The sequence below is a fragment of the Ursus americanus genome, chromosome 26 (genome assembly GCF_024610735.1).
Source record: "Ursus americanus isolate L20-20 chromosome 26, mUrsAme1.1.p, whole genome shotgun sequence".
Lineage (NCBI taxonomy): Eukaryota > Metazoa > Chordata > Mammalia > Carnivora > Ursidae > Ursus > Ursus americanus.
The window spans coordinates 21,495,815-21,522,926 of NC_142152.1; the positions used below are offsets into that span (position 1 = coordinate 21,495,815).

Genomic DNA, 27,112 nt, shown 5'->3' on the forward strand with positions numbered 1-27,112 from the left:
GGGAAATGGTAAACCTTTATTTGGAAAAGAGCTTAAATGACCACTTAAAACCCCCATTTCATTTCCAAAACAGAAACAAATAAGAAAACAAGGAAAAGGTTATCTATAAAACTCCTGCCCTCTGTCATCTTGAGCCGTTTTAAACTGCACTTCCTGGCAGAAGAGAACAGTGATGGGCCATAGTCCTGAAAACCAATAGGGCACTGACTTGAGACCATCTCAGGAGGTGCCCGGGGAGAGACAAACACAATGAACGATGGGTGGGGTGTGGACAGGTGGGCCTGGGGCTCAGACAGGCACATGCCCAATACCCAGGATACAGTGTTCAAAAATATACACACACAGATAAATCCCAGTACCTGGGCATGGAAAGCTTATAACCATGAACACAGCAGCAAAATTCAGGCTGGGTCTTTGGCTTTCAAAAAAAGGAGGGAGAGAAGCTCTGGTTACTGTCCTTAATTCCAGCCTCTCCGCCATTGCCTTCAGACCCATTCTGGAGGCCGAGCAGGGCAGCAGCAATGCTTATTTGTAAGGACCAGCAGCAACTCTGAGTTAAGGGAGGTGTGAGGAGCTGCTGGCCCAGGAACACCCAGGCTGCACCCCAGCTATGAAAGATTAAGGCATGCAGGTGATACATGTGGCGAGGGGCCTCCCGAATGGGCCAGGGTAGCCCAGTGCTAGGAGGAGACGCACTGGCAATGAGCAGCTGAGGCCCTGCCAGGCAGAACAGACCCTACAGCACCACCACCTCGAGTTCTTGCGCAGGTTTTGCCCAAGGCCACCTTCTGCAGAGAGGGTTTGGCCTGAGCTGAGTACCAGGCTTTTTTAGGAGAAAATGGACAGGAATGGGGGAGGCAGCGAGGTAAAAAGTAGTGGGAGGAAAGGAACAGAAAACAGCTTCTGAGGTGTGCAGAGAAAAGAGAACAAGTCCCTGAGGTCTTGGGTCCCAGCTGAAGTGGCTGCACAGCCTGCCTGCTCTTCCCCCTATCAGGACTCCCATGCTTGCCCCGGTTCTGCAGGGGGCAGAGTCCAGGAAGACAAGAGTTTCCTGAAGGTTCTTTCTTGTCCTTTTAAACCTCAAATTCTTATTCCAGTCCACTGACCCCACACAGGGACGAGCCCTAGAGGAAGCGTGCCAGGGCTGTGGAAGCTCTGGGTCGGAGGCTCAGAGGCTGCTGGGGCAGGTAGTGCCTCCCTGAATCTTCTGTTCCAGGCTATGAGACCCATTCATTCCCAGAGGCCAGATGAGGGGTATGCCCTGGGTGGCATGAGGAACGCCTCATGAGACACAGAGGATAAAAAGGGAGAAGGGCCCATGGCCCTGCTGCTGCCTGGCACCACACAGCCACCAGGTCATGCTCTCGACCTGTCATGAGGCCGACAGCCCCAGTGTGGAAAGTGGGCTGGTCAGAGGCAGGCATGGCCGTACAGAGCAGTCCCACCCTGAGAGGACACATGCATGCTACACACCTCACATGTGTGTGCCTGGCAAGAGGGCTGGGCCCAGAGGTCATGAAAGCAGAAAGAAGACTGCGTTAGAAGATACCATCAAGAAACGGCCTGCAAGCAAATAACCAATGAGATCAATAGCTCCCACAACCCTGGTAATTAAAAATTAAGGGGGAACGCTGGATACATGGAAGGAAAGGGGAACCCCCCCTTCTGCCTCTCCCAGGGCCACTGAGTATGTGGCACAGGATTAGGAAGAGGTTGGGGCGGGGCAGGGACCACAGGCAGAGAACGTGGACAGGCCTGGAGAAAATCTAACCATGGGAAAAGGGAAATGGGGGAGGGGAGGAGAGGGGACTTAAGTTTCTTGGATCTAAGTTTCCAGAAGCATGGGGTATTTCCACAGTCTCTGATCCAGTGAGCTCTTCTGGAAGAGAAGCTCTCTTCCCCTGGGAGCCCCATCATGGGGCGGTGACTTCCATCCCAAAGCTGGCCAGCAGGCAGAGGTGGTCTGAAGAGCAGAAGGGGTTGGGTAAGCCGTTGGCAGCCCAGAGAATCTCTTCAGAGAGGAGGGAGAGACGGCCCAGAAGCTTGAGAGTCCCGTCTTGATACAGCCTGCGATCTGGGGCACAAAACAGAAGCCAGTGGGGAAAGTAGCCACAGCAACTGCATGGGGTGGCTGGGGCCTGTGGGAGCTATAGTTTATGTAGGCTGCATCCCCTTGGCTATCCTGCCCTCCCTCACTTTCCCCTGCTGCCTCTGGCAGAGGCCTCACTTTCTGTGATATATCAATGAATGAAGCAGCTGGATTCGGGGAGACTGTGGCAACCGGAGAATGCGTACCCAGGCCCAGCATCTACAAAAACTTCGGATTTTCCAAGAAAAGCTGGAAATCCAGATTTTCTACATAAAATCTGATTTTTAAACATAGGAAATCAATTCAAACATTTTAAAAGACATGCTTTGAATACAAAAGGCACACAGCTGGTAGGCTACCACACTGTGACTGCCTGCAGAGGGTGAAGAAACAAGAAATAGGGTCTCTAACCTAACCAAATCCATCACTAAATGGCTGCCATGTTCAAAATCCACTTACCTCCTGGTGCTCTATTTTTACCTCTTAAATAGAGGTAGGGCTGGTTCTGCCCACCTCTCTCTAATGCTGCAAAGATAAAAAGAGAAGGCAGGCAAGTGGACTAAGGGAATTATGATGAGGATGACCAGTACCAGGTAGGTATGAAATCTGCTCTTTTGCGAGTCTGGTCACAGCAGCCCAAGCCATATGACCAAATGCCTGACCTACCATCAGCTGTTCCCAGGACTTCTGAGTGCCTTCTATGAACCCAGGATCCACCAGGCTTACCAGTTCTGTTTCCATTCTCGCAGGACTCAGCTGAAAAGAAGATGTAATCCACTGTCGTTCCAAGACCCAAGGGCATTGTGGTGACCTCCGGGCGGCCATGCTGGGGCAGGAAATGAGTATATACTGAAGTCAGGTGAAGGCAGTGCTGGATGGTGCCTACAGTCCTGTAGGGATGAAGGGGAAGAGGTCAGTCAACAAGCATTATTGAACTTTTCTCAAAGTCACTTCCTCTATGGGTTTTTTTTTTAAGGGACTATCCCAGATAACTCCATCTCATCAAATTCCTTCCCATGCTATTAAGAGGTGGATGGTCTTAGCTAAAATTAGCCTAGAAACAGACACATTTATATGCAGTCCCCCTGTCCTTCCTCACCCCACCCCCACTCTCCTTTTATTACCTGGTGAAGTATACCTAATAACCTGTCCAGGGGTCAGCAAGTTCTTCTGTGAAGCCTTACTCCCTGAGGACAAGTGCATGGGCTCTTCATCTGCAAGAACCTAGGTGGGTCACCTCTGGCCTCTGCACACCAGCCCTTCCAAAAGCTTAGCATGTATTGGGAGAAGAGAGACCTCAGCAAAAGGCGCCCCCCAAATCAGCCTCAGGAAAGCCAATGAGAATCTCTCTCATTCACCCAGATGGGGGCTGGAAAGCAAGCCGCAGAGAACCGGAAGGAAGATCACCTGGGGAAGACAGGCTCAGGCTCCAAAGTGTCTTCCTCAAGGACAGACTGGGGCCAGCCAGCAGGTCGCTCTGTAGAAGACCAGAGAGAAAAGGTTTTATTATTCCCAGATAGTGAAGCAGGGCCAGAACTTTGTACCCTGGAATCCCTCTCAGATCCTTGACCAGATTGCTCCAAAAGAGGAAAGGAAAAGAGAAGAGGTGATGGGACAAAGAAAACAATGGAAGAGTTGTAGGAAGGCAGTTAGAGACCTTGAACACAGACATTTCTTCCTTGACTCAGCACCTTTTCAAATAATTTATTTAAATGTATTCTTCAGAAATAAATTTATTTAAATGTATTCTTTAGGTAATAGAATTACATGGTACAAAAATCAAAATGTAGAGAAAAATATCAGTGAAATGATCCCTCACACTCTGGGGCTCCTGCCACTCAGTTTCCCTCTCCAGAGGCAACCAATGTCACCAAATCCCTGGTATATTCCTTCGAAGATTTTCTATCACATACCATCTGCTGTGTGTGTACATAGTGTGCACATACATATGTATGCACACTATGTATACATTCTTAAATACACATAAATAAGTACACGCACATACATGAAGAAAAAAGATATACATTTCTGGTATCAGGAAAGAAAGGGGATATTATTACAGATCCTACTGACATTAATAAGTGTTATGGACTGAATGTTTGTGTCTCCCCAAAGTATGTCGAAATCCCACCCCCCAGTGAAATGGTATTTGGAGGTGGGCCTTTGGGAGGTAATTAGGTCATGTGGGTGGAGCCCTTGCACATTCGATTAACACCCTTATAAAAGGTTTGGATCCCATAGAGCTCCCTCACCCTCTTTCCACCACATGAGGACACAAGAAGTTAGCACTCAGCAACCCAGAAGAGGGCCCTCACCAGAACCGGACCATTCTGGCACCCTGATCTTAGACTTCCAGCTCCGGGACTGTGAGAAATAAATTTCTGTTGTTGATAAACCATCTAGGCTGTGGTATTTTGTTATAATAGCCCAAACTGACTAAGACAACAGGGTAACAAGGATCAACAAAATTGACAAACCCTTAGCTATACTGAACAAGAAAAAAAACCACTCCAGTTACTAAAACCAAGAATGAAAGAAGGGCCACCACTACCAACCCTACAGAAATTTTCGAATTATGAGAATAATATAAACAACTGTATATCAACAAATTTGATAACTTAGATGAAGTGGACACATTTCTAAAAAGACACAAACTATGTAAACTGATTCAAGAAAAAATAAACAAACTGAATAGCCTATAAGCAAGTAAAGAAATTGAATTAGTAATTTAAAAATTTCCCACAAAGAAAAGCCCAGGACTAGAGGGCTTCACTGGTGAATTCTGCCAAACATTTAAAGAAGAAGTAATACAAATATTTCATATACACTTCCAAAAATTAAGATGGGACACTTCCCAATTCATGCTGCAAGGTGTTAGTCAAAATTAGATAAAAACATCATGAAGAAAACTACAGAACAATATCCTCTGTGCTTGTACATGCAAAATTCTTCAATGACTATGATATCATAATTTATAAGAAATATATATTTGGTCTTGTTCACAGTTCCTGACTCATAGTTCCCCAAACCCTTAGAATTTCCTAAGAGATGAGAGTGATAAAGGTGTCTTTTGTTATATTATGAGGTGACTTTTGGAAAGCACCTAAAGATGGGGGCAGAAGAACCAATCTGTTACTACAGGATTTGAACTTTCTGTCCCAACTCCCTAAACCTCCTGGGAGGGGAGTGGGGCTGGAGCTTGAATCACCAATGGCCAATGATTAAATCAATCCCGCCTGCATAATAAAGCCTTCAGAGAGCTTCTGGGCTGGTGAATACGTGGAGATCTGGGGAGAATGGCATGCCTAGAGAGGGCAAGGAAGATTCCCAAATACCTTGCCCTATGAGTCTCTTTCATCTGGCTTGTTCCTGAGTTTTATCCTTTTATAATAAACGGGTAATCTAGTGAGAAAAATGTTTCTCTGAGTTTTGTGAACCATTATAGCAAATTAATTAAACCCAAGGAAGGAGAGGGGTCTTGGGAACGTCTGATTTATAAAAGCCAGTTGGTCAGAAAGTAGTTAACAACCTGGACTTATGACTGCTATCTAAAGTGCAAGGAGGGGGTTGTTAGAAGCACAGGCTGGGCTTATGACTGATGTCTGAAGTTGGGGAGTAGGGGCAGTCTTACAGGACTGAGTCTTTATTTCACCTGTGGAATCTGGTGCTATCTCTGGATAGATGGTGTCAAAATTGAGTTGAGTGTAACCCCCTCCCACTTCCCCATGTTGAAAATTAAGTCTCAGAACACCAAAAGAACAATGTATTAGCAAACCAAATCTAGCAAAATATAAAAATGATTCTATACTATGACCAAATATAATTTATCCTAGGAATGTAAGGTTGGTTTAACATCTGAAAATCAATTAACGTAATACATTATATTAACAGAACACTGAAGGATAAAACCCACATGATCATCTGAACACACAGAGAAAAACCATTTGACAAAATTCAACACTGCTTTACGGGGGCAGAAAAAGCAACATAAAAAACTAAACACAGAAGAGAACTTCCCCACCCAGATAGAGGGAATCCACAAAAACCCCAGGGCTCACATCACACTTAACTCACAACACACTTAAAAGCTCTAACCCTAAGATCAGGAACAAAACAAGGATGTCCACTCTCACCACTCAACTTTAGAGAGGCCTAGCCAGGACAATCATGGAAGAAGACGAAATAAAAGGCATCCGGATTAGAATGGAAGAAGTAATCCTGTTTCTGTTTGCAAGATGTCATGATCTTTTATACAGAAATCCTAAGAAAACTACTAAAAAACTATTAGAATAAATGAGTTCTCAGGGCTGCAATATACAAAAGGTCAATTTACAAAAATTGCATTTCTATACGCTAGCAGTAAAAAATCCAAAAATGAAATTAAGAAAACATTTCCATTTACAGTATCATCAAAATGAATAAAATGGTAATAAATTTCACAAAAGTGTAAGACTTACACACTGGAAACTACAAAATATGGAAAGAAATTAAAAATCTAAATGGAAAAACATTCATGTTCATTGATCATAATAGTATTAAGATGGCAGTACCTCCCAAACTGATCTACAGCTTTCTAGATCCCTATCAAAATCCCAACTAGCTTCTTTGCAGAAATTGACATGCTGATCCTAAAATTCATATAGAAATGAAAGGGACTCAGAATAAACAAAATAATCTTGAAACCCCACAAAGTTATAGGATGTAACTTCTCTATTTCAAACTTATACAAAGCTAAAATAATCAAGACACTGTGGTACTGGCATAAGGATAGACATATAGTGAATGGAATAGAACTGAGTGTCCAGAAACCTGTATTGTCATGTTCAATTAATGTTTCACAAGGGAGGGATGAATGGACAATGACTGCTAATAGATACAGGGTTCCTTTCCGGGGGGATGAAAACGCTCTACAATTAGATTGTGGTGATGTATACACAATTCTGAATAGAATAAAAGCCACTGGTTTATGCACTTTAAATGGGTAGATTTTATGGTATATGAATTTCATCACAATAAAGCTGTTTCTTTAAAAAAGGGTAAGTACATGTTATAGAGAACTTCATGCCAATGAATTTAATAATTCAGATTAAATGGAATATTCCTTTATATACTTTACATTTTCCCTGTTGATTTTTTTCTTTTTGTTGGTATTATAAATAGGGTCTTTTTTTTTTTCATTATTATCTTTTAACAAATATGTCCTTATTTTTATATATGAATACTATTATATTTCTGTATATTCATATTGTACCTGCTATTTCCAGAATTATCTTAATGCTTGCAATAGTTGTTAGTTGATTCTCTTGGATCACCAGTTAGCTAACAATATGAGCAGCAAGTAATTAACCCCTCCTCTCCATTTTGTTACTTCTGTTTTCTTACCTGCATTTCTGTTTCTAAATCTGTTGGCTGGCATCTTTGAATATGGCTGAATAATGAGAGTGGTCCTCCTTGTCTTATTCCTGACTTTGACAGGAATGCTACTACAGTGTCTTTGTTAAGCCAGATGCTGATTTGTGGAGCTGAGATAAATGTGGTTTGGTTTTGGTTTCTAATCTGCAGGCTTGCAGTGGCTCCACTCCCTCCTCCTACTCCTCACCTCTATGGTACACTGTTGCCACGATGCACTCCCACTGACCAAGATCATTTTAATGGTGTAAGGGATTACCGGCAAAACTCAAAGATATGGTGGCTTCAGTTCCAGACCACGGCAGTAAAGTAAATACCCCAATAAAGCTGGTCAACTTAATTTTTTTGATTTCCCAGTGCATATAAAAGTTATGTTTATACCATACTGTAGTCTTTCAAGTGTGTAATAGCATTGCATCTAAAAAAACAATGTACATACCTTAATTTAAAAATACTCTATTGCTAAAAAATGCTAACCATCACCTGAACTTTCAGCAAGTCATAATCTTTTTGCTGGTGGAGGCTCTTGCCTCAATGTGGGTGGCTGCCGACTAATGAGGGTGGTGGTTATAAACGATTTCTCTGTACCATGTGACACTGTTTGAGATTTTGCCTCGAGAACTTCTTTCTGCATTGGCACCAATCCTCTCACACCCTGCCACTGCCTTATCAACTAAGTTTTTATCATATTCTAAATATTTTGGGGGCACCTGGGTGGCTCAGTTAAGCATCCAACTCTTGGTTTTGGCTCAGGTCATGATCTCAGGGTCCTGGGATCCCCACAGGAGTCGGCTTGTCCCTCTCCCTCTCTGCGTGCTCGCTCTCTCAAATAAATAAATAAAATCTTAAAAAAAAAAAGTAGCAATTCCTCATACATTAAAGTTTTATCCTGAGATTGCAGCAATTAGTCCTATCTCCAGGCTCCACTTCTCATTCTAGTTCTCTTCCTGTTTCCACCACATCTGCAGTTACGTCCTCCACTGAAGTCTTGAAGCCCTCACAGTCATCCCTGAGGGCTGGAATCAAACTTCTTCCAAACTCTTGTTAATTAATATTGGTATTTTGACCTCTTCTCAGGAGTCACAAATGTTCTTAGCGGCATCTGGAACAAGGAATCCTTTCCGGAAGGTTTCAATTTACTCTTCCTAGATCCATCAGAGAAATCACTATCTGCAGGAGCTATAGCCTTACAGACTGTATTTCTTCAATAATAAAACTTGAAAGTCAAAATCATTCCTTGATCCATGGGCTTCACAATGAATACTACGTTAATAGGCATGAAAACAACGTTAATCTTGTTGTACATGTCCCTCAGAGTCTTGCGTGACCAGATGCATTCTCAATGAACAATAATATTTCGAAAGAAATCTTTTTTCTGGGCAGTAGGTTTCAACAGTGGGCTTAAAATATTTAGTACATCATGCTGTAAACAGATGTGCTCTCATCCAGGCTTTGCTGTTCCATTTAGACAGCACAGGCAGCATAGATTTAGCATAATTCTTAAGGGCCCTAGGATTTTTGGAACGGTAAACGAGCACTGGCTTCAACTTAAAGTTGTGAAAGCCCCTAACAAGAGAGTCAGCCTATCCTTTGAAGCTTTGAAGCCAGGCACTGACTTCTCTCTAGCTATGAAAGTCCCAGATGGCATCTTCTTCCAATAGACAACTGTTCATCTACATTGAAAATCCATTAAGTGTAGCCATCTTCATCAACTATTTTAGTTGGATCTTCTGGATAACTTGCTACTTCATCTTGTACTTTGATGCTACAGAGATGGCGTCTTTCCTTAAACATTACGAACCAACCCCTGCTAGCTTCAGACTTTTCTTCTGCACTTCCCTCACCTCTCAGCCTTCACAGGATTGAGGAGAATTAGGGCCTTGCTCTGAACTAGGCTTTGGCTTAAGGAAATGTTATGGCTAGGCTGATCTTCCATCCAGGCCACTAGAAGTTTCTCCATATCAGCAGTAAAGCTGTTTTGCTTTCTTACCACTCATGTGATCACTGGAGTAGCACTTTTCCTGTCTTTCAAGAACTTTTCCTTTGCGTTCACAGCTTGGCTGTTTGGGGCAAGAAGCCTAGCTGTTGCCTGTCTCAGCTTTTGCCATGCCTTGCTCACTAAGCTTAATCATTTCTAGCTTTTGATTTAGTGGGAGACATGCGACTCTTCCTTTCATTTGAACACTTAGAGGCCATTGTAGGGTTACTACTTGGCCTAACTTCAATATTGTTTTGTCTCAGGGAACAGGGACGCCTAAGGAGAGGGAGAGAGAAAGACAGGGGAATGGCTGGTTGGTAGAGCAGTCAGAACACAGAAAATATTTACCGATTAAGTTTGCCATCTTATATGGGTGTGGTTCATGACCCTCCAAAACAATTCCAATAGTAATATCAAAGACCACTGATCACCATAACAAATATAATGAAAAAGTTTGAAATATTGTGAGAATAATCAAAATGTGACAGATACAAAGTGAACAAATGGTGTTTGAAAAATTGCACTAATAGACTGGCTCAACGCAAGGATGCCACAAATCTTCAATTTGTAAAAAACACAACGTCTGCAAAGCACAATAAAGGGAAGCATAGTAAAACAAGGTACGCCTGTATCTAGTTTTTCCTCGATTTAAGTGGGGTCTTTTAAAAAGAATCTAGAATAGAGGTTGAATTTTAACAGTCTCTTGGACATCTGTAGGATGCACTTCATATATTTTAATAGATTTCATATATATTAGTATGTTAAGTTATAATTTCCCAATATCAAACAATCTTTGTATTTCTGATATACTCCATTTGGTCATGGTATACTGCTCTTTCAGTGTGCTGCTAGACTGTTTCCTGATCTTCTATTTAAACTTTTTTTGCATCAGTATTCCTAAGTGGAGAATTTTAGCATCGATAGTTTTTTCTGTATAATTGTTGTCAGATATCGGTGTCAAAATACTTGTTGCATAAAAATAACCAGCTCCTTTCTTCCTCTGTGCACTGTAATAATTTAAATAGTAATGAAATTACAAGTTCTTTAAAGGTTTGATGACATTCTCCAATCAATCTGAGCCTGGTGTTTTTGTGGGACATCTCTGAGAACTTTATGTATTTCTTCCCTACTTAGATTCTCTCTCTCCTCTGTAACCAACTTTACTAAAATACATTTTCTATAATTAATATATGCCATCTAAGTTTTTAATTTCTTTTGCACTTCGCTGGGCCAAGAACCCCCTTATAATCCTACTAATTATTCTGCATCTGGATACTTTTGCTTGTTCCTTCCCTGACCTTTGCAATAGGTTAGTTAATGGGCCTACCTAACTGACAGCTGCTTTTTTGCCCAAACAACAAACTCCTAAAATTTATTAGTTTCACTGTTTTTCTGTTTTCTACATTATTCCCATTTGTATCTTCTGTTTTCTTCCAGCTTACTTGTTCTTTTTTTCTAACTTCCTAAGCTGAACATGTGATTTACTTACTTTTATCTCTTCTTATCTACTAATGTAATTCTGTGATTCTAAATACTCTATACAATTCTGTGAACTTTTCACTGAATACTGTTTTTTTGTTGTTTTTTTTTTTTTAGATTTTATTTATTTATTTTGACAGAGAGACGGCCAGTGAGAGAGGGAACACAGCAGGGGAGTGGGAGAGGAAGAAGCGGGCTCCCAGCGAAGGAGCCCGATGTGGGACTCGATCCCAGAACGCTGGGATCACGCCCTGAGCCGAAGGCAGACGCCTAACGACTGCGCCCCCCAGGCGCCCCTCACTGAACACTGTTTTAGCTATATCCCACAAATATATGGTACTTTCGTTATTATTATTTTCTAGATATTCTGCAATTTTAGCTTAAATTTCACCTTTGACTCAAAAGTTGTTTGAAATGTTCTAAATATCCAGGTGATAATGTTTTCTTTTTTGTTTCTAATTTCTATTTGTACTGCATGTGTGATCAGAGAAAGACTGTATGACTTCGACTATTTGAGATTTATTGAGGTTTTTTTGGTGGTCTAATTCTTAAGAATTTCCTATGAATATTTAAAAAGATGTCTTTGCTCAAGATTCAGAGTTTGATATGCATCAATCAGATTTGCCATATTCAACATGTTACTGAAGTCTTCCATATTCTTAGTTATCTTTTTTCTACTTGATCTGTTGTGGGCTAAGACAGGTGAATTAAAACCCTTTACCATTAGTTATTTTCTGACTACTGTTCCTGTTAAGCCTGCACTTTCACTTCATGATTGTTGATGTAATGTTATTTGGAGCTTAAATATTTATAATGCTAATATCTTCATTTTGAGTTGTATCTTCTACCATTACAATACACCAGAAAAATCTCAATGAGCAGCAGGATACTAAAAATGGTTTCCCTCAACGTCAGGTTCTGTCCACGCAGCACTGTGTACAAACAGCGCTGTTCCGGCAGTCACAGAGGACTAGAGGCCTCTGCGTGCCCCACCTGGCCAGATGAGCACATGGGCCACAGCTGCCTCTACAGAAGCTGCAGTGTCTTCCTGACCCAGTCAGCACTGGGAGCAGTCAAACAAGTAAGTTCTTCTGCAAGTACTTGGGAAGAGGATAAATTGTGTCCAGGCATGGGCCAGTGGAGAAGTTGGATTCAGAACTTTCCCGGTTAGAAAACTGATCAGACAGCTTTTGGTCTGTGACCATCTGGTCAGTCTGTAAATAGTGGTTACAAAAATCATCTATTAGCAATTGCTTTTTCTATAATGTACTGTATTGGGCACATGGTTTGTTGTTATTTGTTAAAAGACCTGAAGGTCCAGAGTTCAATGGAAACGGGCAAGTGGTCATGAGAAAGAAAATCAGTAACCCCCTTCCAGTGTCTTTAAGATCATACTGGAAAGAAGAAATCATTAGTAATGGACAATGTTTACAAGAAGGGGACTTAAAATTTAGATTCCCTTCTCATGAATTATTTCCCCACAAAGGGAGTTGGGGAGAGTGAGAATTACAATGTTTTTATTACACAATTGGACAATGCAGAATTCTCCGGCGTCATGCAATGTCAGCCTGTGGCAAGGTTAGACCATCACCACATAGCACTGCAGCTCCTTTTGCAACTCACATGCTGCCTAGTAAAATCAGGGCCACAGTCAAGTCAGCAAGTTCTGATGTGTATCAGTGGGTTGCATGACTCTAGTATTAGACTGGAAATATTATTTGTTAGCACATCTAAACACATCCTCTAGAAAAAAGATCACATATTATCGATCTCCTTGTTGCACTTAAGCCTTTCAACTTGGTATAAAAATGGTGGTAGATTTTTAGATTTGGAGTCTTTAAAAGATATTCATGAGATAAACATTTTTCCAAGAAGACATACAGATAGTCAACAAAAACATGAAAAGATGCTCAACATCACTCATAATCAGGGAAACGCAAATCAAAGCCACAATGAGATATCACTTCATACCAGTAAGAATGACTAGTATCAAAAAGACAAGAAGAACAGGTGTTGGTAAGAATGTGGAGCAAAGGGAACCCTTGTGCACTGTGGGTGGGAATATAAACTGGTCACTACAGAAAACAGTATGGAAGGTCCTCAAAAAAATAGAAATACCACATGACCTAATAACTCCACTTCTGGGTGTTTATCCACAGAAAACAAAAATACTAATTCAAGGGGCGCCTGGGTGGCTCAGTCGTTAATCATCTGCCTTTGGCTCAGGGCGTGATCCTGGAGTCCTGGGATTGAGCCCCGCATTGGGCTCCCTGCTCCGCTGGGAGCCTGCTTCTTCCTCTCCCACTCCCCCTGCCTGTGTTCCCTCTCTCGCTGTCTGTCTCTCTCTGTCAAATAAATAAATAAAATCTTAAAAAAAAAAAAAACTAATTCAAAAAGATACATGCACCCATGTTTACTGCAGCCTCATTTACAATAGCCAAGATATAGAAGCAACCCAGGTGTTCATCAACAGATAAATGGATAAAGAACATACAGTGTACTCACACATACACAAATACGGAATATTATTCAGCCATAAAAAGAATGAAATCTTGCCATGTGTGACAACATGGGTGGACCTAGAGGGCATTCTGAGTGAAATAACTTAGAAAGAAATACTATATGATTTCACTTGCATGTGGAATCTCAAAACCAAAACAAACAAGAACAAAATAGAAACAGACTCATAAATACAGAGAACAAACTAGTGGTTGACATAGGGGCGGGGGTGAGGGAGAGGCAAAGCAGGTACAAAATTCCAGTTATAAAGTAAGTAAATCATGGGGATGAAAAGTACAACGTAGGGAACAGTCAATATTGTAACAACTTTGTAGGGTGATAGAGGGTAACTACACTTATAGTGGATGGGTATGTTTACCCAAATTTAACCTCAATTTTGAAAATACTGCTATTATTTTGCACTGTTAGTGAAGTGGATATTTTCCCCATACATAATGATTCTACTTACAAAGTGACTGTCAGTATGTGTTTTAAAAAGTTTAATTTTGTTATTAAATTGAAATGCTTATTTTATGTTTCAAATACAATACTGTTTTGTTTTGGTTTTTAATAATGTATTCTTAACATGAAATGTGGGGTCCTACTACTGCTTTAACTTTAGGATTTCGTAATTATAAAATACTGAGCCACTGCTTCTCTGCCTGAGCCCACTTAATACCAGCAGTCCTCTCAGTTCCTGGAGCATGCTAGCTGCTTCATGCATGGGGGCCATCATTACCATTATTGCTATTGCTACAGTTATATAATAGATTTAGCTTTGCAATTAAATTAAAAAAAAAACAGAGCCACTGAAATGTTCATTGCTTTGTGCAAAATGCCAATTCAAATCAAATTTGTACAAGAAAAAATAAATCCATTGCTTATCACCAGTCCTTCTAATATAGCTTTTCCAGTCATTTCTCGGTTGTTTTAGATTGTTCTAGCAGTTTGGTTAAGAAAAGCTTTTGGTTGAGTCTGAAATTCTTGAATCACACCTTGTTTCCTTGAAGCCTTGTTCTCCTGTCTTCTAGAGTTGAATGATAACTAAGAAGTCTGAAGCCAACCTGGTTATTTTTACCCTTCAGAGCAGCCCCATCTTTTTGGTTCAACTGCCCAAAGGATTCTTTTGTCTCTGGCTTCTAGTAACTTCAGTAAAATGTCTTACTGTTGATCTCCTATGTCATTTTTTACTGAAACATAGTACATTCTCTCAATTTGAAGACTCAAATCTTTTAATTTTGGGAAAATCTTCCTTGAATAATACCTTTACGTCTTTTGTGCCGTTATATTGGTTTACTCCAATTACATGTATGTTGAGTTTCCTTATCTCCCACTACTATCATTTCTCTCTAATCCCTTTTATCCTTTTACCTCCTTTTTATTTTGCTTTTTCTTTCATGGCTTCTGTCTCTTGGCCTGTTTTCAGCAGTATCTATTCCTATTCCTTCTTATGCTGAACCCAATTTTGTCTTCATTTCATGTGATTTTTAAATTTTTTATTCTTTCCCAGCTCTGCAGCTTCCATTTCATCTTCTGGTGTCCTGCAAAGTGCCTGAACTTATTTTATAAAGGCAATTATTTTTGTACTCTTATTTTATAAAGGCAATTGCTTCAGTTTTTTATTCATGGGAAAATAGTCACACTTTTTCATATGCTTCATGAAAACAATTTTATCTTTGAGGTAAGCATTCTTTATCTGCCATTGGTTTTTCCGTTCTTCCTGCTTTCTTTCTTCCAGTATTCTCGCACAGCTCACATGCCGGTTCCTTTTAAGCAGCCTGGCTTTGAATTAGTTGAGGTTTTTCTGTACAAGCTATCTTGTACAGCTTCTCTAAGGGAAGAACTGGGTATGCATTCCAAGTAACAGCAATATTCCTGATGACACAGGGTTATATATGAGTCCTTTGAATCTTTACTTCTCCCAAGGCAAAAGCAAAACGCAGCTCTGTAAGTGTCTCATCGCCCCTCCTGCCACTCATACAGACTGCTTAATGCAAATAGGGCTTGATTCCTTGATCAGGCTTTTCTCCAGTGCCTGTTAAGACCAAAACAGGTTCAGACAATCTCCTGTCACAACCTGTGCATCCTATTCTTGCTGACGAAACAAGGGATTTTAATTTTGTGCATTAAGGTACACTCCTCACCTTGGAGAAATGCACTGTGCTGGTTCTTTGTTGAGATCGATATAGTCCCCAGGTAAGTCCTTCCATACTTCTCCAGAGCTTCCGGCAGCCATCTACCTATGCTGTGATTCATGGTTTCAGACACATTCAGATCTCCTAGATTTCTCACAGATGGAGTTTGCATTGCTTTTTTCCATTCTACTTATTGCTTTGGAACGGTTTCAGAGACAAGAAGGGGAGAATGTCAAGTACACTCTGCCATGTTTGATCTAGGAGTTCTCAGTAGGAGTAACTTTTTATCACAAGCAGGACTCCTGTCACCTTATGATTTTCAAACCCTGTCATGTGTATCTTCCCTATATGCTGTACACACATTGGTTATTAGCAACTTAAGCCTAAAAAGGTTACATGCCTCATTCAAGGTCTCAGAGATGATTGGAACTCAAGTCTCTTGATTCCTGGTCCACGTTCTCACTGTGCTGCACATCTTTGCGTGCATATGGCCGCAGAACTCCACTGACCTTCTTCCTAAGCATGCTCATTACCAGAAGCTGACCTTAAGAATTATACCTACAAAAAGACTAAAAAACCACGTAACTGACAAATATCAGGGGTGAAGAGGAAAGAAGACCAAGAAAACAAGCTCAGTTTCCATTACCTGGCTTCGTATCTGTCACTCCTTCCATAAGAACCAGTCCTACTGGTCGCTGACAGGCGATGTCACAGAAACGGAATCGCAGCAGGAAGTCTCGGCTATACTTTAGTCTCTCTGCAAACCAGGAAAAGCCATACAGTGAGCGAAAGGAAAAGAAGCCGCATGCTGAAACCGCCTTAATACTGAGAAGCTTCCGGTGTAGGGACACAGAGGAAGCCTGGCTCTGAAGACAAGCTGATTTTCCAACAGATAGGATCCAAAGTTGTCCATTTCACTGGGAGGTCACGAGGACAATGGGAAAAACAAAGGAACTTGCTAAGAGAATTGAGGAAATTACATTTTCTCTTGTCACTGAAATACCAGCTTTCTCCCAAAATGGGCACAGAGGCCAACCAAGAATGTGGCACAGGCTCACCTGCTCTCTTGGGGTGACAGGAGGTAAAATACTGACAGCAGTCAGTGATGCCCAGGGAGCTGGGCCAGAGTGGGGCCTGCAGCTTCCTCTGGTAAAGCTGATGGGAGAAGTCTTCCTGTCCAGACACCTAGAAGGAAAGAACAGGGGGAATGAAGATACCAAGACGGAAAAAGAAAACAGCCCATGATTTGGGACATACAGACACACACGCACACAATCACATACTGTATACACATTATAAGCAAAACACGTCAGTCTCAGGGAAAGGTTAAAAATAAGGAGCTAATTAAAACCTTTTTTTTTAAACTAGAAGCACTGAAATGTCCTCGAAGCAGAAACAAAGGCTAAGAGAATGAGGTATGTGAGTCAAAGAGAATAGAACTGTATGAATATATAGTCCCCTAAATTTCACCTCAGAAAAGTCTACATGAGTCTCCAGAGGGAATAGCAACTTTCAGGGGCTTTAATCTGCAGTGGGAAGAGGTTTATCCTGATCTTTGGATCTTCTGGATCAAGGTCTAGCATCTTGAGTCCATCATGAGGAAACCACAGGGTCAAAGCAAATGGGAAATGCAACAAAGAACTTTACCGTATCTACATCACCATCCTTGGTCAAAGTCAATGAGCAGCCTAGGAATGGACAGAACGTCGTAGGGAAACATTGGGTACCGTCAGTCACCTGCATATCTCCACCGTGTGTAGCAAAATTCCCTTTATTTCATCTAACAACAACAAATATTTGAATGCCAGCTATGGGCAAGACACTAGCTAAGTGTTGGGGAGAGTGCAATGATAGATACAATCTCTCTGCCCTTGAATGACATAAATTTTCAACATGCCATCTCCAGTAAGACAGACCTAAAATTTAATGGCCACTTTCTAGCTGTGTAACTTTGGGCAAGTTAGTTAACTCTCTAGGGTTCAATATCCTCTACTATAAAATGGGATAATAATACCATATACAATTAAGAATCTTGATAATAACAACTAATGGTTGACTGCTTTCTTTGAAGCAGGAACTGAGAAAACAATTTACCACGCGTTCTTATATTTGATCTGCCAAACCACCACCAAAAAACCCCTCTGAAGTGGGTCCCATTGTATCCCTAGTGTATAGATGAGGCGCATGGGGCTTAAGGAAGTTAAGTAACTTGCACAAGGTAGCAGAGCAGGGATTGGAACTCAGGACTATTTGGCTCTTAATCACCATGCCTAATGGCACTGGTCACATGGTAAGCACTTAGTAAATTCTTTTTCCCATTCTCTGAGCTCCTTGATTATAGCAGCTTTCCGGCAGGATAAGACCTTTCTCCGCACACATGGGAACCAGGATATTGCTGGCACTTGAGAAACCTCATTAAAATAAAAGCCCAAAGTGCTCAACGATAATTCAGCCATTTTGTGTCCTTTCTCCATTGTGCCTTGCCAAAAGCTAAAGCAGTTAAGTTGGATAGTAGTGGCCAAACAGAGGAACAGGGAGATTAAGTGACATATAAAGAAATCAGCACAAGCTGAATGTCCATAGGCAGGGCTAAATGGGATAAAACTATGAGATATCTATGCTATCAACATTCAGTGGTTAAAAGGAATGAGATAGATCCATATATACACTGTTGAGTGAAAAAATCAAGCTACAGAATGAAACATACATTAATATGTTTATAAACACACACACAGTAGATCATATATCAGCCATCAGAAGCAATCACAGCACAGTACTGGAGGGCATGGGATCCTGGCTCCACCACTAGCTACCTGTATAGCCCAGAACCAGCAAACTGCCAAACTTCTCCACGCCTTAGTTTCCTCACTTAAAAAATGGAAGCAATGATAGAAACTATGGAAGTTGAGTGAGTTAATACATGTGAAGTGCTTAAAACAGCACCTGGAACCCAATAAGTGCCTAATAAATGTAAATGATAATTACAGTATCATAGGAACATAGATATCACTGTAAATGCATACAGAATATTCTGGAAGACCACCACCAAACTTCAAACAGTTACTACTTCACTTTAAAGGGAAAGGTAAGGAACGTAAGTAATAAAGGGGGGTTGGTCTTATTTTACAATGTTTGAATTCTTGCAAGAATGTACTTCTATATTATTTACAAACTAAAAATTAATGATAAAAACTGAAAGGATTCCAAGATGCCAAAGGCACCCAGGAATTTCTAACTTCCAGGCTTGAGTACAAACTATTCAACAGAACAAGAAAAAGCTGGAGGGAGCCAGAGAAGGTGTAACTGAGGTCCCTGCCACAGAAGCAGCCCTAGTTGCCAATACCTGAATCTCTTCCTTGGCCATATTCCCACCCCCGCACTGGCCTCTCCCATTTCACCTTCCAGGCTGGCATCCCATGGTACTGGAGCTCTCCGTCCCTGATGAAGTTGTAGAGAGGTGAATCAGGAACAGAATTCAGGTCCCCACACAAGATGATGGGGCAATGGCTGCCATCAGACAACCTGGCTACTTTGTCCACTTCGGCCAAGAGAATGGCCATCTGGGCCAGCTTGACATCACCCCGGCGTGGGTTGTATAGGACATGGGTATTTGCCACACAGAGGGGGGCCACCGAGACTTGCCCCAGGCCTTCTGGGACTAGTGGCTGCAGCAGCAACACTAAGCCCACATTGTCCCGATTGAGGAGCTCCAAGCCAGGCCGGAAGTACTCCACAGGGCTGGCACAGAGCAGACGGAATCTCGTGGGCTTGTAGCAAACAGCACAGCCATCTGTCTTACACCCGGTCCTCCTCTTGTAGAAACAGGTAAAACCTGCAAGGAACACCGGGCCAAGGAGATGGGTCAGAGTCCTCAAAGCCTGAATCCCTCCAACCAGTGGCAGTAGCCGGGGCGTGTGCGCCTATGGCATTGCTCCTGCTGCTCAGTAAGGGGGTTCCTGCCTTGCCAACTCCTTGGTTCTGCAGAGGATCCCTTACAGTTATAACCAGATGACTGAGTGGCCAAAGCGGAAGTAGGACAGAAGGGTATGAAGCAATATAACCGGATAGGAAAAGCATGGATTCTAAAGTCAGACAAATTAGAGTCCCAGCTCCACAGCCTACTAGCTTTGTAGCCTGGGTGACCTTGAGCAAGTCACACATATTTTCAGAACCTCAGTCTCCTCATTGTAAAAATGGGGATAACAATAACTCAGCCTCACAGGTTACTTCAAGGCTAAATGGCAGTAAATGTCAGAACCGCTTTAAAATTGCAGAACTCTTTTTTTCTCATCCATACAGAGGAGGAGCTAGTGCACAGGTGAGACTGAGGATTTACTGAAGCAAAAGAAAAAGATGGTGCCTTCAGGCAGACAGGGCTGGAGGAACCAATGAACAAGCCAGGGAGCTGCATTACCCATCATTCGCAGAGAAGGCTCCAGCTGCTCCCAGTAATGATCTTCCTGGACTTCCTGGAGACACAGGATCTGGGAAATTGACAAGGAAACGACTCACTCCAGAGTACCAAGAGTGCTGGAAAGTGACTCCCACCCTAGGAGCAGGCACTGAGGCCAGGTGGGAAGTTGCTGCTTGTCTCAGGCAGGGTCACACTGAAACTCCCCACAGGGCCAATCTTCCCAGACAACCACCAGCAAGGTCAGGCCTAGAGTTAAGCTGAGTAGACCAAATGCATGCACTGGATTTTCCCACTTCTTGAATCCCTCAAGTCTCCCTCCCTGCATAAAGGTGCTGGAAAGTGTGTACCCACAGAGTCTTCTCAACACCTGCCAAAAACTCACTTACTTCAGGCAGGAAAGCTCCAGCCCTAGGTAGAACTCCAATCCTATAAACAACTACGGGGTTCAAAGCAAATACAACATGGCACTTCTTCCCCTCCTCACTCACATCGGGGTCCCAGTGCTGGAATTCCTGCATGAGATTCGCAAAGCGATAGTTCCAATTGAGGATGTCCGGGTGGCAATGCAGGTAGAGCTCTGAGCTCTGCTGCATCAGGTCCTGGGCCAGGATGTTATAGGACATCAGAGTGAACTGGAATTGAGGGCCATCCCCTGCCTCCAGGCCCTGAGCATCTGGCTGAGTAGAGAAATCCTCCCATTCTCGCCACAAGATTTCTGCAAGGGGTTGGGAAGAAGAGGTCCACAACGAGTACGTGTTATCCTCAGGCACTGCCATCTCCACCCCTGACTCAGAGAGACTGTACCCGAAGTTCCTTTTCTCATCTTCCCTACCACCCATCCCTCTCTATGGCTCTTTGAGCAGCACTCTTAGGACATTTTCAGACTAGATAATAAGCTCCATAATGCCAGAGACAATCTTGGCCTGTTCACCACTGTACCTAGCACAGTACCTGGAACCTAGTACCTGTTCAATAAATCTAAGCTGACAATTTCTCACTTTTGATAAATCTATGGGTCTCTGGAGAATCACAGATCAAGGTGCTTCATAGTCACCTGAGGTTAAAGACATTTCTAGAGTAATCTCAGTAATCCATCGTGTTTCCTAACCTTTAAGCTCAAAAAACCCTGTGGGGCTATAAACCACATGTCCCCATCTCCCCTAGAGCATGGAGCTGCAAAGTGAATTCCAAACCTATTTGAGCCACAGAATTCATTCTTCAAATTTTAATGGAAGCCAAATATATACCATAGATAAACCAGAAGATTAAATTCTGGTTGAGGCAGTGTGGAGGCCCTGAGACCTCTCCACCACTACTAGAAACGATATGGAGAATCAGAACAAGGATGTGCTTTCAGTTCTGACTCTACCTAGCTATATGACTTCAGGCATGTCCTACTACCTCTCTGCACCATGGCTATTTCATCTGAAAGACCACAGGTCTGGATGAGACAATCTCTAAGGCCCCTCTAGATCTGATACTATAAGATTCTCAGAAAAACAGAATACAGCAACAGAGCTCCCTGCCAGAGAATCTTCTCTTTAGCAATAGGCTCTGCTCACACTGGAGACAAGCTGCCGCCGAGGCTCAGTCAGTCAGTTGTCAGACTCACCATGATATGGGATTTCCACTGGGGGAGGCTGCAACTGCCCCAGACCATCAAAAGGCCAGATGGGAGCCTCTTCCTGGGGCATAGGCTCAGGTGCTATGCTCCAGGCCACCACTGCGGGGTCCTCTTCCCACTGCTCTGCAGCCAGGGCACCCATTGGGAGGACAGCACAGTCTGCATACTGGGGGCCGGTCTGCATGGGGACAGCTGCCCACATTGGGCCCTCGACCTCTGGCAGTGGCTCCTCTCCTAGCACCTCGGGGAAAGGCTCCTCCAGGTTCTCTGCTGCCCGCAGGTCACTCAGCTGCCTGCTGGACCACTTGTCCTCTGAAGCAGCATCCTGTTCTCCGGGATTATCCATCAGAAGCGCCAGGCTGCTCTGGGCTAGTCCCTTATCTACAAGGGGACCCTCACTCGAAGTTGAGAGCACCTGGCTCGACCCTTCTTCTCGCCACTGCTGTAGCAGGCCCTCACACTCCTCCTGGTCGGGCCCCCGAGGGGCCATGGCAAAGTCGCCCTCTACCTGGGTGGACGAGCTCTTCGCCAGGAGGGCATTTTTTCGACATGTGAAGAAAGCATCTAAGAAGCAAGCCAAAATACCATGTTATAAGATGACAACATCCCCGAACCCATACTCTTCTCCCAACTAGAATGAAAGTCCCATATAAGCAAGAATCACATGCACCTTGCTCATCGTTGTGCCATCACTGAGCATGCCCATTTTAGTGCCTGGAACACCATCGTCATTAGCATAAAGTGCTTACTATGTGCCAGGTGCTATTAACTAATTTGTATGGTAGGGATCTGATACGTATTCAGTGTGTGAATGAAAGAATGGTCGTCCCACGTAATCTAGGACAGACATGGTCACATATAACCACTGCCCCCTTTTGTCTACAGGTTGGGACTCCTATTAAGCATCAACTCTCTGTTGCTAAGGGCCATATTACATTTGAACCAGCACTTGACCATGAATCAGAACTGTGAGTTATGACCTAGCACTGAAATTAACAAACCATGTGACCTTGGACAATGCCCCTAGTGAGATGGACCCACTCTTGACTGTAAAGGGGGGACAGGGGAAGTTTGAACTACATAATCTCCAAGAGCCTTTCTAGTTCTATAAATCCCCTAATCTATAAATACATTCCAAAAGAAAAAGTCCTTAAGTAGACAAAAAGGGTGTCTCGAAATCTATACAATTTACTTCTTAGCAAAGACCCTTGCTCATTTTCTCGAAGCTATATATCCTATTCAAAAATCTTAACAAACTTTGTTATCAGTCTTCCCATTCCATAACACACCAGAGGCTGTAAATCGGAAGGTGCCAACAAGAGACAGCTGTCATCTCTCTGCTACAGCAGCCACAAATGACAGCCAACAGGCAAGAAAGCAAGTGGGAAAACTCTAAAATTAGAGCCCCCAAACTCCAAGCACAGTATTTTGGTGCAAGCAAACACCCACACTCACTAAATCACTCATTTACAGCACAGGACAAGTGACACGCTCACCCTCAATCACCAGAGATTCATTTTATCAGCTCAATTTTTTAAAAGGCAAGAAAAGCTTCAAAATGGTTCAAATGTTAAAAGATACTATCTTATTTATAGTCTATGTGGATTTACGTCACTCTAAACCAGTGGTTTTCAACCAGGGGTAATTTTGCCCTCAGGGGACATTTGGTATTATCTGGAAACACAGTGGTTGTCAAAACTGTGGGGATGCTACTGGCATCTAGAGGTTAGTGGAGAAGGATATTGCTGAACACCCTGCGGTGCAAAGGATGGCCCCACAACAAATTACCCAGGCCCAAATATCAATAGTGCTGAGATTGGGAAACGCTGCTTTAAACCCACGAACTGCATTGCGGGCTTTAATCTCAGGGATTTGCTAATTCCCTGTCCCTTGAAACATTCTCTGCATACCAGATGGCAGAGGTTCTCTGGTTTACGTGTGTGAGGCTACTTGTTTTCAAATTTAGCAGATTTTTGGTGGTGGTGGTGGTGGTGGTTGGTTTTTCAACAGAATTGTTTTATAGGAAGGAAGGAGGGAAGGCGGGAAGGCAGGAAGGCAGGAAGGAAGGGAGGGGAGGGAGGAAGAGAGGAAGGGAAAGAAAATCTTCTGTAAAAACCAAATACACAAAGTTTAAAAAAAAAGCGACACTACTTTAATAGGGGAGGGAGAGAGGTGGTCCCTCCTCTGAGATCTCTGAATTCTGACTACTGGCCTAGAAACCTGTCGACTGGTATATGTCACTAAGGCTACCATGGTGGACATCGGAAGCGCTCCAGAAATGACAGCAACATGGATAAAGGAATATGCTTTAATTCTCTGAAAACAATTACCTCCGGGCGTTTCTCATCCTGAATCGAGTGCCTACTATATTCTGGGCAGTGTGCTAACACTGGAGATACAGGGAGCAAAACAGACACGGTCCTGCCCTCCTGGAGCTTGCATTCCAGCGGCAGACACACAGAAATAAACAAATGAATTCACACACTCACACACATTGTGTAAAGTTCCAGAAAGGAAAAGCACAGAATGCAGTTGACCGCTTATTTCTAAGAAAGTAGCTCTTGGTCTGTCCCGCCCTCTAAATTGCCAGAGAACATTCTGGGAGTTGCGTGGGAAGGGATGGTCTCCTAAGATCCTCGGGAATTTCAAAGCCTCGGGAACGGCAGCGAAAGCAGAGCATGAAAAAGTGAAAGAAAAATTCTCTTCTCTCTCTAAGGTACCAACTGGGCTTTGGCTCCACCCCGCCGCATCTCTAAACGCACGGGAGACTGCTTCAAAGCAGGGGTTTAAATGGTTTCAGGGTTGTGAGCACCAGTTTTTCAACCTAAGACTCGGCAGGAGAGCGGAGAGGCGGCTGGGAAAGGTGAGTGTGGGGTAACCCGGGGGAAGGCAGGTAAGTGCAGGTAGGTCTTCGGCCCACAAACCGCCCGCCCCCAACAATTCGGGCTTCGCTTCGACCCGAGTTGCCAAGCCTCCCCGACCCCCCAGGGCAGTGACTCCGCGGACCCCTGAAACCTGTGCACCCCCGGGGCCTGGGAAGGGCGGCTCCTGCCCCTTCGCCGGCCCCCTCCCACGTCAACTGTGGCCGAACGCCACCAGGCCACAGGCGCGGGGGGAAGAGGGGCCCCCGCGAGGGTCGTCGGCCAGGCCCGGGCCTCGTGGGGTCCGGGACGGGCACCGGAGGCCGCCTCCCCACACTTTGGCCGGGGAAAGGTGGTCGTGAGGCCCGACGCGCCACACGCCGCCCCAGACCCCGCGGGGCCCCGCCGACGTGGGCCCGGGCCTGGCACCCGCCTGTCAGGACGCGGGGCCGGTACCTGAGAGGGCGCGGAAGAGGCGCGCGGCCGGCAGCAGCAGGTAACACAGGCACGACGCGATCATGGCCAGCCGCCGCGCTCGCGCCCACGCCCGCCTCCCTTTCTCACGGGCGCCAGCTGGGTCTCTCTCAGCTCGGCCCCGCCCCCGGCCCCGGCCCCGCCCCCGGGCCGGCTCACGTGGTAGGGTTGCGCTTCAACAACAACTTTATTGGGAGCGCAGTGCCACGCCTGGGCCCGCAGGGGCGGGGAGCCCGTTTCTGTGGCAACGGCCTGGCCTAGCTCCCCGAAGCCATCCAGGCGCCCAGTTTGAAAATTAAGCGCCTCACTGGAGGCTGCGTAGTATCATTCCAGGGCCACAGTTTCATTCCCAGTGTTGCCACCTAACCAGGGGTCCGCCTGGGTGCACTATGACCTCCCTGCCCCTCAGTTTCCTCATCTGTAAAATGAGGGGCTGGACTTTGGCTGCCCTGACATCTATAATCTCTCTCCTCATCCCAGAGAAGAGCGCGCGTTCTAACCCATTTGTTCCCTTTTCCTGATTCTGCTGTCTTCCCCAGCTCAGATTCTAGGTCACAAATTAAGTCCACACCTTTGTCTCCTTTCCCATCCTATTCTATATGGGCCCTCTTTTTACCTAACCTGGAAAAAAGGGGGTGTCCCATTGGTAAGGGAGTCAAGAAGGCAGGGGGGAAAGCTCCGCAAGGCAGGGACTGAGTCTGGTTGGTTGGTTGGTTTCCATCGAGGTGTCTCTCTAGTGCCTACAACGGTGCCAGGCACATAGTAGGGATCAGATCTTTGTTGACTGAACACAGCACATGTCACTAAATGAAGGCCAGGTCTTCTGTGGATTCTGTGCTACCCGAAAACCTCTGTGAGTCTCCCTTCCCCATCCCTCCCCCTCGGTCTACCCCAGCCACACTGGGAAGCAAGGAATGTGTAATACTCCCAAGTTCAGTACCTAGTGTCTGAGCCGTGTGATTTCCGATTTGTGGCTGGAGCCTCGGTTGCTCAGGGAAGCCCTCTGGGGAGTCACCAGATCCAGGACCAGCTGGGTACATCCTAACACTGAAAGGCTAAAAGGAAGAAGAAGGAGAGAGTCAGTCTGGCTTCGAGTAACAGCACTCACCCGTTGCCTGAGATGAGGCAGGGGTCCCAAGGGCAATCTGAAGGTTGGGAAGCCCCTTAGAAACTAGCTCACAAATGTTAGCTCTGCCTAAGGAGCCCCCAAGGCCAGGCCCACTCCTTTTAGGTGGCTGAAGTAAACCTTCCTTGTACCTTCCTTCCATTTTGTCCCAATGGTTACCCAGAAGTCCAAGTTCTAAATCAGATCCTAAATCAAGGTACTTACTTCGACACTGTGTTTATCATTTTGTGAAATGACGATTCCCTTATCCACTTGGAAATGTTTTAAAAATACAAATCCCTAGGCCCTACTCACAGGGTTCTGATTTAACAGATCTGGAATGGGGCCCTTAACACGGACCAAGTTATGCTGGTGTACAGTTTGGGAACCTCTGCTAAAAGACTGTGCCGTTCAATGCATGAGTGAGCAAAGTGTGTCCGGCCAACTGATGCCATACTCTTTCAGAGGCTTTTCCCCGAGGCCAGGTAAGCGAAACTGTCCTCTTTTTGTTTCCTAATCCATAATCAGCTATGTAGAAAAGTGTAGGGGGATGTGAGCATCACAAGGATAGAGTTAGACCACCTGAGTTCAGATCCTGGCTCTGCCAACTTTCCACCTGTGGAACCTCTCAGGTTACTGAACCTCTTAGAGCCTCAGTTTCCTCCAACCTAGGGTAAACTGCTAGTGTTTACTGTTTTGTTGTTGTTGTTGTTGTTGTTTGTTTGTTTGTTTGAATTTAAACCCAAACCAGCTCTGGCTACTGGTAATGTAGGGTCATCTTTTACAGTCCCTGGCAGAAATTAGGGCATTCCAAACTGTAATGCTAAGCAAGCCCTCACTGCAGATTCCAAGGAGACTTGGCCTGGAGAAGAGCAGCCTTGGGCTTCCGCAGTCGAAGGAAATGTGTAAGTACAATATGCACCATCTGCAGTCTCATCGTATCAGAAATATTCCAGAAGAGAGACCAGATGAGTCCCTCAGTTCATCCCAACTGTGATAACAGTGGAGGCGATGATCAACCACTGAGTGGTGGCAGGGATGCAGA

At 44.1% G+C, this 27,112-nt stretch overlaps 1 protein-coding gene and 1 long non-coding RNA gene across 2 annotated transcripts; one reads left to right on the forward strand and one right to left on the reverse strand.

The window, feature by feature from the left end:
- On the reverse strand, nucleotides 1–25,084 carry ANGEL1 (angel homolog 1). Its single transcript, XM_045807753.2, has 10 exons — nucleotides 24,945–25,084; nucleotides 21,616–22,191; nucleotides 20,492–20,718; nucleotides 20,004–20,073; nucleotides 18,988–19,421; nucleotides 16,648–16,774; nucleotides 16,236–16,346; nucleotides 3,497–3,566; nucleotides 2,816–2,979; nucleotides 1–2,074 (listed from the first exon to the last, which is right to left on the reverse strand). Exons 1-10 carry the CDS (start codon nucleotides 25,006–25,008, stop codon nucleotides 1,914–1,916), a joined length of 2,004 nt encoding a protein of 667 aa, XP_045663709.2. The 5' UTR covers nucleotides 25,009–25,084; the 3' UTR covers nucleotides 1–1,913.
- Nucleotides 24,359–26,996, forward strand: LOC148107695 (uncharacterized). Its single transcript, XR_015721826.1, has 3 exons — nucleotides 24,359–24,490; nucleotides 26,401–26,552; nucleotides 26,855–26,996. It is a non-coding gene; the product is annotated as an uncharacterized LOC148107695 (long non-coding RNA).
- The last annotated feature ends 116 nt before the right edge of the window (nucleotides 26,997–27,112 follow it).